The following is a 12,042-nucleotide window of genomic DNA, read 5'->3' as shown; positions in this document are numbered from 1 at the left end:
CACCATGTCCCCTGGAGAGATGCCCCATGTCTCCTGGAGCGAGGCCCAGTGTCCCCTGGAGAGATGCCCCATGTCTCCTGGAGCGAGGCCCAGTGTCCCCTGGAGAGATGCCCCATGTCTCCTGGAGCGATGCCCCGTGTCCCCTGGAGAGATGCCCTGTGTCCCCTGGAGAGATGCCGCATGTCCCTGGAGTGATGCCCCGTGTCCCTGGAGAGATGCCCCGTGTCCCCTGGAGAGATGCCCCGTGTCCCCTGGAGAGATGCCCCGTGTCCCCTGGAGCGAGGCCCAGTGTCCCCTGGAGAGATGCCCCGTGTCCCTGGAGAGATGCCCCGTGTCCCCTGAAGCGATGACCCGTGTCCCCTGGAGAGATGCCCCGTGTCACCTGGAGCGATGACCCGTGTCCCCTGGAGAGATGCCCCGTGTCCCCTGGAGAGTTGCCCTGTGTCCCCTGGAGAGATGCCCCGTGTCACCTGGAGCGAGGCCCAGTGTCCCCTGGAGCGATGACCCGTGTCCCCTGGAGAGATGCCCTGTGTCCCCTGGAGAGATGCCCTGTGTCCCCTGGAGAGATGCCCCGTGTCCCCTGGAGAGTTGCCCTGTGTCCCCTGGAGAGATGCCCCGTGTCCCCTGGAGCGAGGCCCAGTGTCCCCTGGAGCGATGCCTCGTGTCCCTGGAGAGTTGCCCTGTGTCCCCTGGAGAGATGCCCCGTGTCCCCTGGAGCGAGGCCCAGTGTCCCCTGGAGCGATGCCTCGTGTCCCTGGAGAGTTGCCCTGTGTCCCCTGGAGAGATGCCCCGTGTCCCCTGGAGCGATGCCCTGTGTCCCCTGGAGCAATGCCCTGTGTCCCCTGGAGAGATGCCCCGTGTCCCCTGGAGAGATGTCCCATGTCCCCTGGAGTGATGCCCCATGTCCCTGGAGAGATGCCCCGTGTCTCTGGAGAGATGCCCCGTGTCCCCTGGAGTGATGCCCCGTGTCCCTGGAGAGATGCCCCGTGTCCCTGGAGAGATGCCCCGTGTCCCCTGGAGAGATGCCCAGTGTCCCCTGGAGAGATGCCCCGTGTCCCCTGGAGCGATGCCCAATGTCCCCTGGAGCGATGCCCCGTGTCCCCTGGAGCGATGCCCCGTGTCTCCTGGAGAGACGCCCCGTGTCCCTGGAGAGATGCCCAGTATCCCCTGGAGAGATGCCCAGTGTCCCCTGGGGAGATGCCCCGTGTCCCTGGAGCGATGCCCAGTGTCCCCTGGAGAGATGCCCCGTGTCCCCTGGAGAGATGCCCCATGTCCCCTGGAGAGATGCCCCGTGTCCCTGGAGCGATGTCCAGTGTCCCCTGGAGCGATGCCCAGTGTCCCCTGGAGCGATGCCCAGTGTCCCCTGGAGAGATGCACCATGTCCCCTGGAGAGACGCCCCGTGTCCCCTGGAGAGACGCCCCGTGTTCCCTGGAGAGATGCCCTGTGTCCCTGGAGAGATGCCCCATGAAGTAATCGGATGGCATCGCAAGGTTGACATTGACTTACCAACCACACCACCAGGGCACTGTGCCCCATCTGTGCCGCTGCGTGGAGAACTGTCATGCCATCATGCGCTCGTAAGTTCAAGTTTGCCTTGCGGTCCTTCACCAGGAATTGAACGATGTGAAGGTGCCCTTCCTGACAGGCCAAGTAGAGAGGGGTGGCACCATTCCGAGTCTGTTTATTCAGAGCTCTGCACAGAAAGAGAAAAGGGAAACTTCAGTACAAATCCAGAACCAAGCTAAGGAATAACTGCTGGAAAAAGCACATAAACTACTACACATTACAAATACAGGACCGCTCCCCTCGTAGGCCAGGGGGTTCCACTGCCTCGTGTGCCATTGAGCCAGACACGTCAGAAATCCTGGAGTCTACCCTGCTCTGTGGTGAATTAGAGGATCACAGCTGGCATAGCAGTCAGAGGAGCTCCAATTACCTCCCGGGGTCAGGGTCCCTGCTCCTGATCACTAACCTGTCACCTCCACTGGACATTGGGTACAGACAGGATCAGGCTCGGCCATGACTCTCCACTCCTCCCCCGTCACTATCTGTCCACACTCACACATGAAGAATGGGCATTTGGGTTAGGGTAAAGTGGTGCCCGAGGAACATGTACCCCAGTGAGAGTCAGTGCCTGTGGAACTTGTGCCCCAGAGAGAGTCAGTGCCCGTGGAACCTGTACCCCAGAGAGAGTCAGTGCCCATGGAATAGATGTAAACGGATATGATATAATTGGGATTACGAAGACATGGCTCCAGGGTGACCAAGGCTGGGAATTCAACATCCAGGGGTATTCAGTATTCAGGAAGGACAGGCAAAAAGGAAAAGGCGGTGGGGTAGCATTGCTGGTTAAAGAGGAGATTAACACAATATTAAGGAAGGATATTAGCTCTGACGATGTGGAATCTGTATGGGTAGAGCTGAGAAATACCAAGGGGCAGAAAACGTTAGTGGGAGTTGTATACAGACCCCCAAACAGTAATGCTGAGGTTGAGGATGGCATTAAACGGGAAATTAGAGATATCTGCAATAAGGGCACAGCAGTTATCATGGGTGACTTTAATCTACATATAGATTGGTCTAACCAAATTAGTAACAATACTGTGGAAGAGGAATTCCTAGAGTTTCCTGGACCAATATGTCGAGGAACCAACTAGCGATCAGGCCTTCTTAGACTGGGTATTATGTAATGAGGAAAGATTAATTAGCAATCTTGTTGTGCGAGGCCTCTTGGGGAGGAGCATCAAAATATGATAGAATTCTTCATTAAGATGGCGAGTGAAGTAGTTGATTCAGAGACTTGGGTACTGAATTTAAATAAAGGAAAGACGATGGTATGAGGCGCGAGTTGGCTAGGATGGATTGGGGAATGTTACTTAAAGGGTTGACGGTGAATAGGCAATGGAAAACATTTAAAGATCGCATGGATGAACTACAGAATTTGTTCATCCCTGTTTGGCATAAAAATAAAACAAAAAAGGTGACTCAACATTGGCTAACAAGGGAAATTAGGGATATCATAAGATCCAAGGAGAGGACATATAAATTAACCAGAAAAAGCAGCAAACCTGAGGATTGGGAGCAGTTTAGGGTTCAGCAAAGGAGGACAAAGGGATTAATTAAGAGGGGGAAAATAGTGTATGAGAGTAAGCTTGCAGGGAACATAAAAACTGACTGTAAAAGCTTCTATAGATATGTGAAGAGAAAAAGATTGGCAAAGTCAAGCGTAGGTTCCTTGCAGTCAGAATCAGGGGAATTTATAATGGGGAACAAAGGCATGGCAGACCAATTAAATACATACTTTGGTTCTGTCTTCACAAAGGAGGATGCAAATAAACTCCCAGAGATGTCGGGGAACATAGGGTCTAATGAGAGGGAGGAACTGAATGAAATCAGTATTTGTAGGGAAATGGTGTTAGGGAAATTGACGGGATTGAAGGCCGATAAACCCCCAGGGCCTGATAATCTACATCCTAGGGTACTTACGGAAGTGGCCCTAGAAATAGTAGATGCTTTGCTGGTCATCTTCTAAAATTCTATAGACTCTGGAACAGTTCCCATGGATTGGAGGGTAGCTAATGTAACCCCACTATTTAAAAAAGGTGGTAGAGATAAAACAGGGAATTATAGACTGGTAAGCCTGACATCAGTAGTGGGGAAAATGCTGGAGTCCATTATAAAAGATGTAATAGCAGAGCACTTGGAAAACAGTGACAGGATCAGACGAAGTCAACATGGATTTACAAAAAGTAAATCATGCTTGACTAATCTACTGGAATTTTTTGAGGATGTAACTGGTAGAATAGATAAGGGAGAACCAGTGGATGTGGTGTATTTGGACTTTCAGAAGGCTTTCGACAAGGTCCTGCATAAGAGACTAGCGTGCAAAGTTAAAGCACATGGGATTGGGGGTAAGGTACTGACTTGGATAGAAAACTGGTTGGCAGACAAGAAGCAAAGAGTTGGAATAAACAGGTCTTTTTCCGAGTGGCAGGCAGTGACTAGTGGGGTACCTCAGGGATCGGTGCTTGGACCACAGTTATTCACAATATATATTAATGATCTAGACGAGGGAACTAGATGTAATATCTCCAAGTTTGCAGATGACACAAAGCTGGGTGGGCGTGTGTGCTGTGAGGAGGATGCAGAGAAACTCCAGTATGATTTGGACAGGTTGGGCGATTGGGCAGATGCATGGCAGATGCAGTATAATGTGGATAAAAGCGAGGTTATCCACTTTGGTGGCAAAAACAGGAAGGCAGATTATTATGTGAACGGCAATAGACTGGGAAAAGGGGAAGTGCAACGAGACCTGGGTGTCCTTGTGCACCAGTCGCTGAAGGTAAGCATGCAGGTGCAGCAGGCGTTTAAGAAGGCAAATGGTATGCTGGCCTTCATAGCGAGAGGATTCGACTACAGAAGCAAGGATGTCTTGCTGCAGTTGTACAGGGCCTTGGTGAGACCACACCTTGAGTATTGTGTGCAGTTTTGGTCGCCTTATCTGAGGAAGGATGCTCTTGCCAAGGAGGGAGTGCAGCAAAGATTCACCAGACTGATACCTGGGATGGCAGGAATGATGTATGAAGAGAGATTGGGTCGATTAGGCTTATATTCACTAGAGTTTAGAAGAATGAGAGGGGATCTCATTGAAACTTATAAAATTCTAACAGGACGAGACAGACTAGGTGCAGGAAGGCTGTTCCCGATGGTGGGGGAGTCCAGAACCAGGGTTCACAGTCTAAGGATAAGGGGTAAGCCATTTAGGACTGAGATGAGGAGGAATTTCTTCACCCAGAGAGTGGTGAACCTGTGGAATGCTCTACCACAGAAGACAGTTGAGGCCAATTCATTAAATATATTCAACAAGGAGTTAGATATATTTCTTAAGGCTAAGGGGATCAAGGGTTTATGGGGAGAAAGCAGAGACAGGGTACTGAATTTCGATGATCAGCCATGATCGCATTGAATGGCGGAGCAGGCTCAAGGGGCTGAATGGCCTACTCCTGCTCCTATCTTCTATGTTTCTATGTTTCTAACCTGTACCCCAGAGAGAGTCACTGCCCTTGGAACCTGTACCCCAGTGAGAGTCAGTGCCTGTGGAACCTGTACCCCAGCGAGAGTCAGTGCCTGTGGAACCTGTACCCCAGAGTCAGTGCCCGTGGAACCTGTACCCCAGAGAGAGACAATGCTTGTGGAACCTGTACCTCAGAAAGAGTCAGTGCCTGTGGAACCGGTACCTCAGAGAGAGTCAGTGCCTGTGGAACCTGTACCCTAGTGAGAGTCAGTGCCCGTGGAACCTTTACCCCAGAGAGAGTCAGTGCCCATGGTACTGTACCCCAGAGAGAGTAAGTGCCCATGGTACTGTACCACAGAGAGAGTAAGTGCCTGTGGAACCGGTACCTCAGAGAGAGTCGGTGCCTGTGGAACCTGTACCCCAGCGAGAGTCAAGTGCCTGTGGAACCTGTACCCCGGCGAGAGTCAGTGCCCGCGAAACCTGTACCCCAGAGTGAGTCAATGCCTGTGGAACCTGTACCCCAGAGAGGGTCAGTGCCCATGGAACCTGTACCCCAGCAAGAGTCAGTGCCCATGGAACCTGTACCCCAGAGAGAGTCAGTGCCTGTGGAACCTGTACCCCAGTGAGAGTCAGTGCCTGTGGAACCTGTACCCCAGCGAGAGTCAAGTGCCTGTGGAACCTGTACCCCGGCGAGAGTCAGTGCCTGCGAAACCTGTACCCCAGAGTGAGTCAATGCCTGTGGAACCTGTACCCCAGCAAGAGCCAGTGCCCATGGAACCTGTACCCCAGAGAGAGTCAGTGCCTGTGGAACCTGTACCCCAGCGAGCGTCAGTGCCCATGGTACTGTACCCCAGCGAGAGTCAGTGCCCATGGTATTGTACCCCAGCGAGAGTCAGTGCCCATGGAACCTGTACCTCAGTGAGAGTCAGTGCCCATGGAACCTGTACCCCAGGGAGAGTCAGTGCCCATGGAACCTGTACCCCAGTGAGATTCAGTGCCCATGGAACCTGTACCCCAGGGAGAGTCAGTGCCCATGGAACCAGTACCCCAGTGAGAGTCAGTGCCTGTGGAACCTGTACCCCAGTGAGAGTCAGTGCCCATGGAACCAGTACCCCAGTGAGAGTCAGTGCCTGTGGAACCTGTACCCCAGTGAGAGTCAGTGCCCATGGAACCTGTACCCCAGGGAGAGTCAGTGCCCGTGGAACCTGTACCCCAGGGAGAGTCAGTGCCCATGGAACCAGTACCCCAGTGAGAGTCAGTGCCTGTGGAACCTGTACCCCAGTGAGAGTCAGTGACCATGGAACCTGTACCCCAGGGAGAGTCAGTGCCCATGGTACTGTACCCCAACGAGAGTCAGTGCCCATGGTATTGTACCCCAGCGAGAGTCAGTGCCCATGGAACCTGTACCTCAGTGAGAGTCAGTGCCCATGGAACCTGTACCCCAGGGAGAGTCAGTGCCCATGGAACCAGTACCCCAGTGAGAGTCAGTGCCTGTGGAACCTGTACCCCAGTGAGAGTCAGTGACCATGGAACCTGTACCCCAGTGAGAGTCAGTGCCTGTGGAACCTGTACCTCAGTGAGAGTCAGTGACCATGGAACCTGTACCCCAGTGAGAGTCAGTGCCTGTGGAACCTGTGCCCCAGTGAGAGTCAGTGCCTGTGCATATTTTGGGATGAGGAATCAATGTGTAAAGCGTCTTTCAGCCGCAGTTCTGAACCAGTTCATAGCGCCCAAGAGCAGTCAAAATTAATACTTTACAAATATTGCAAGGAATACTTCACAATATGTACGATGCTGGCTCAAATTCAAAATATCTCTGATTGGTCAGAATCCCAGCGGACCACACCGCCTTCCCAATCTACAGAAGCTGCCCGCTGCCAGAGACTGTATAGTGTCTTAATGATATTGATAGTAGTGTTTGGCTATTTACATAGCCATTGCAGACAGATTCCTCATTGGACTGACAGTCAGAACTGCTCTGAGCTGAAAGAGGCAGGAACTGAAACAAGGCCATAGCAAAGATGCCTTCAATCCCTGAAACAATATGTGAGAAAATAGTAAATACAAAGTTCTGTATTTTCCGATCCCTACGGGTGGGTATGAGCTGTGTACACACCCGTAGGGACATCGGAAATGCCGGTTTCAGGCATGCCAAGCACATGCGCTGAAAACCGGCATTTCCGATCTGTCATGAATGGTTTTGACAGACCGGGCGCCTGCCCTAGAGAAGGGCCTCTGCAGGCAGATAGTTCTGCTTTCTGCACAACCTCCGCCCGCTGAAAACCCTTAGGACTCTTACGCCTGGTAAAAGATAGCGTAAGGCCTGCTTTTACCAGCATGAGTTGAAAAAAGTTTAAAAAAAACATTTTTTCACTCATTTATAATTTAAAAATACTTTTAAAAAGGGTAAATTTATTTTTAGCCCCGTAAAAAACTTTAATTATTTTTTTCAAAAGACTAAATTTTTTTAAAATATTTAATTTAATGTCATTTTAACTCATTTTAAAAACATGATGGTTTTTAAAAAATGTATTTAATGTTTTGTGTCTTTTTGGGGTGATCTCCATTCATATATTTGTACCTGTCAAAAGTATGAAGGGAGATTCCCTTCTCCTATTGGCTTGCCTGGCCCACATGATCCCAGGACGTTTCGAGCTGCATGTGGACAGGCCCAGGATCGGAAATGGCCAGACCTCGGGAGCCCTCAGGTAAGTTTGTAGATTTTTTTTCAATAGGAGGCCTCCGCAGACAGGAATCCTCCTATTGTAGGAATGGTCTAATTCCTATCAAGAGACTGAGGTCGGCTCAGGCGATCAATCAAAAGAGGTTTAATGTAAAACTAACTGAGTTTAACAGACAAATGCAAGAGAACTACGGATAAAGGTCTTTACAGTTCAAAGGCTCCATGAGGACTGCCTGGGCGGTCCCGTGGCTGGCGTCATGACGTCATCACGTTTTTCCCGCGGTTGGGGGATCACGTGATGAACGGCATGACGTTATCGCATTTGCCCGCGCTCTTAAAGGGACCGCGCTCTGTACATGCAAACGGTATATACAAAGATACAGATTCGGGCTGTAGCTAACACATTGTTAAAGGGAATTATATACAGTTGATCAGAGTCCCTTAGTGGCTCTGCCACATGCGCCCCCCCAGAATTGTCTTTAACAGAAAAAGTCAAATGTTGTGGAGGCCTGACAAGCCTGTCAGAGCGACTTCTGTACACCTGAGGTGGAAGCTGCTGGACGGCAGGCGGGCTGGCGGGTGGTTGCGCTTGATCTGGCACGGCAACTGCGGGTGGTCGACCACATCTTGGCGGCTGTGCGGTCTTGACAGGACGATCAAGGTCCAAACGTGCCGGCTTCAGCCGGTCAACCGAAATGTGGTCCGGTTTACCTCTGATATCCACCGAGAAAGTTTTGTCTCCCAGCTCTAGCACATGGAAAGGACCAGTGTAAGGGGCCTTGAGAGGATCCCGATGAGCATCGTGGCGGATGAACACGTACTCGGCGTTCTTCAGCTCTGCTGGAACGTGGGAGCTCTGAAAGCCGTGGTGCGATGTTGGTATTGGTGCAAAACACCTGGCTGCCTCCTGGTGGCTGAGGATTTGGTCGGATGCGGACCATGGTTCTGTTGGCGTTGGAAGAAAGTCCCCTGGCACTCGCAGCGGCTGGCCATAGACGAGCTCTGCCGAGGACGAGCGAAGATCTTCCTTGGGTGCCGTGCGAAGACCCAACAGGACCCACGGTAGCCTGTCTGCCCATCCGGCGCCTTGGAGGCTGACCCTCAGTGCGGCTTTGAGCGACCTGTGAAATCGCTCGCACAGGCCGTTCGCCTGTGGATGGTAGGCTGTGGTGCGATGTAGCTGGATGCCGAGCCCCTGAGCCACTGCGTTCCAGAGTGCAGAGGAAAACTGCGGTCCACGGTCAGAAGATGTCTGCAGGTACCCCGAAACGGGCGACCCACGAGGAGATGAATGCCCTGGCTACGGCTGCTGAAGTGATGGATGACAAGGGACCTGCCTCTGGCCATCTAGTGGTGCGGTCTACCATCGTTAGGATATGTGTAAACCCATGGGAAGGTGGAAGTGGCCCCACCAGGTCCACATTCACGTGATCGAACCGTCGCTCTGGAACAGCGAAGGTGGCCAATGGAGCTTTGATGTGGCGTTGTACCTTGGCCTTTTGGCAGACCACGCAAGTGCTGTCCCAGTCGCGGACATCCTTATGTATGATCCTCCAAAAGAACTTGGAAGCCATCAGCCTCTGCGAGGCCTTCATTCCGGGGTGTGACAACCCATGAATGGCCTCAAAAACTTTGCGGCGCCAGGCGACCGGCACGATGGGGCGAGGGTCTCGTATGGAGATGTCGCAAAGCAGCGTGGTACCCGCCGCATGGAATTGGACGTCGGCCAACTGGAGGCTAGAGATGTCGGTTCGGTAAGCCTGCACTTCTGGATCCAAGGCTTGATCCGCAGCCATGAGGGCATAGTCGATGCCAAGCTGGACCGCATGAACGGTCGCACGGGAGAGGCAATCGGCCACCAGGTTGTATTTACCGGCCACGTGCTGAATATCAGTAGTGAATTCCGAGATAAATGTTAGCTGACGTTGTTGTCGGGCTGACCACGGTTCGGCGGTCTTGGCCATAGTGAAAGTGAGTGGATTATGGTCCACAAAAGCAGTGAAAGGACGTCCTTCCAGCAAAAATCGGAAATGGCGGATGGCCAGAAAAAGAGCCAGCAACTCCCGGTCGAAGGTACTGTACGCACGTTCGTTCCACCGTAGTTGACGGCTGAAAAACGCCAGCGGTTGCCACGTTCCGTTTACCCACTGTTCCTGTACTGCGCCGTTGGCATAGTCTGACGCATTGGTGGTGAGGGCAATGGTGGCTCCTGGCAGTGGGTGCGCCAGCATGGTCGCGTTGGCCAAAGCACTTTTGGTGGCTGCGAAAGCACGGTCCATGTCGACCATCCAGCTTACCGGATCCTTGCCCGACTTGCCCTTGAGGGCCTCGTATAGGGGTTGCATGAGCAGTGCTGCCTTAGGCACAAAACGGTGGTAAAAGTTTACCATGCCGAGGAATTCTTGCAGGGCCTTAATATTCTGTGGGCGTGGAAAAGATGTTACTGCCTCCACCTTCGTTTGCAAAGGGACTGCTCCTTCCGAGGTGATGCGATGCCCCAGGAAATCAATTTGTTGCCGGCCGAACTGACACTTGGCCGGGTTGATGATCAGGCCGTGTTGGCTGAGGTGCTGAAAAAGGGCGCGTAAGTGACCGATGTGCTGCTCCTTGTTAGGGCTGGCGATGAGAATATCGTCCAGGTAGACGAATATGAATTTGAGGTCCCAAAGTACGGAGTCCATCAGGCGCTGGAAAGCCTGGGCAGCGTTCTTCAGTCTAAACGGCATCCGCAGAAATTCGAAAAGGCCGAATGGGGTGATGACTGCAGTCTTCCGGACGTCTTGCGGGTGCACTGGGGCCTGGTGGTAGCCACGGACAAGGTCGACTTTGGAAAAAATGGTATTTCCCACCAAATGGGCAGAGAAATCCTGGATATGAGGGATCGGGTACCGGTCAGGTGTAGTGGCATCGTTGAGGCGTCGGTTGTCGCTGCATGGCCGCCATCCGCCGCCAGGTTTCGGGACAATGTGGAGAGACGAAGACCGGGGACTATTCGACCGGCGAATAATCCCTAACCATTCCATTGTGGCGAACTCCGCTTTCGTGGCCGTGAGCTTGCCAGGTTTGAAGTGCCGGGCCCGTGCGTAGACCGGGGGGCCAGTAGTGGTGATGTGGTGTTCGACACCATGTTTCGTGGCTGTAAAGGAGAAGGTGGGTCTGGTCAGGTCTGGGAATTCACCTAGCAGGCAAGTGAACTCATCCGGAGTCGGGAAAGCACAGGAGACAGTTACTGCGGTGGCAAGGGATAGAGTGAAACGTGGCCGCATTGATTAACCGTCGGTTCCTTACATCGACCAGGAGGCTGTTAGCGCACAAGAAATCCGCACCGAGGATGGCTTGAGAGACCTTGGCCGTAACAAATTCCCAGGAGAACCGCTGGCCGCCGAAGCACACCTGGACCCGCCGGCTACCGAAGGTCCGAATAGCCCCGCCATTAGCCGCCTCGAGGGAGAGGCCGTGCTTTCCAGCCTGTACATCAAGAGCTGACGCGGGTAGGATGCTACACTGCGCCCCGGAGTCGCATAGGAATCGACGACCGGAGAGGGAACACTTCAGCAGTCAAGGACATTCAGCCTCCGATCTTCGGGTAAGCATTCTCCAAGGTGGCCTTCGAGACACACGACAACGCAAAATCGTCGAGCAGAAACTGATAGCCAAGTTCCGCACCCATGAGGACAGCCTCAACCGAGATCTTGGGTTCATGTCACGCTACATGTAACCCCACCTGATGCAGGGTCATCCAGACTCGAGTCGACATTGGCTTGTTCTCTCTACACAGATGCGGCCGGACCTGCTGTGATTTCCAGCCAAAAAAAATGTTTTTTGTCTGTTTTTTTGTTTTTCATACAGACCCCAGCATCTGCAATATTTGACCCCTTGTGACCCCACCTCATTGTTCTTTGATGTAATGTTTCCCTGACTGACCTGTTTGGACACCATTCACACCTTTGACTGCTGTGATTATCTCTCTGCCGAGGTGTGATAAGTGGCAGTTGGAAAGGTTACCTGTAAACATCTGACATGATTCTCTGACTATATAAGCTGTGTCTTTATGCATTTCTCCACTTCACCTGAAGAAGGAGCAGCGCTCCGAAAGCTTGTGATTTCAAATAAAGCTGTTGGACTATAACCTGGTGTTGTGTGACTTCTTACCTAGGAAAAGGGGCCACCTCTGTAGCCGTTGTGCTGTCATTATCGGGACGCCCTTCTTAGGGTTGAAAATGGAGACAAGAGGTTGATGATCAGTTAGTAGAGTAAATTTCTGTCCGTGCAGGTACTGATTGAACTTCTTCACCCCCACACCAGGCTGAGGGCCTCTCTGTCAATCTGTGCAGTTAACGAGCG

The 12,042-nt window shown here is 52.4% G+C and overlaps 1 protein-coding gene across 7 annotated transcripts in view; it reads right to left on the bottom strand.

Moving 5' to 3' along the window:
- The window catches only part of LOC147115992 (espin-like), a 470,195-nt gene that overhangs the window by 256,360 nt on the left and 201,793 nt on the right, over nt 1-12,042 (bottom strand). For all 7 annotated transcript variants that reach the window (XR_015078729.1, XR_015078728.1, XM_085990693.1 and 4 more), the window contains exon 3: nt 1,508-1,694. Coding sequence is in view for 5 of the 7 variants with exons in the window: in XM_085990693.1 (XP_085846819.1) it covers nt 1,508-1,694 (187 nt within the window). In the remaining 2 variants the exon portion in view is untranslated. The remainder of the gene's footprint in view (nt 1-1,507; nt 1,695-12,042) is intronic.

This window comes from Somniosus microcephalus, chromosome 6 (assembly GCF_052327205.1).
Source record: "Somniosus microcephalus isolate GS21.2 chromosome 6, FLI_Smic_1.0, whole genome shotgun sequence".
Taxonomy (NCBI): Eukaryota; Metazoa; Chordata; class Chondrichthyes; order Squaliformes; family Somniosidae; genus Somniosus; species Somniosus microcephalus.
Note: the sequence above shows the minus strand (reverse complement) of the source record. Positions and strands in the feature narration are given on the sequence as shown.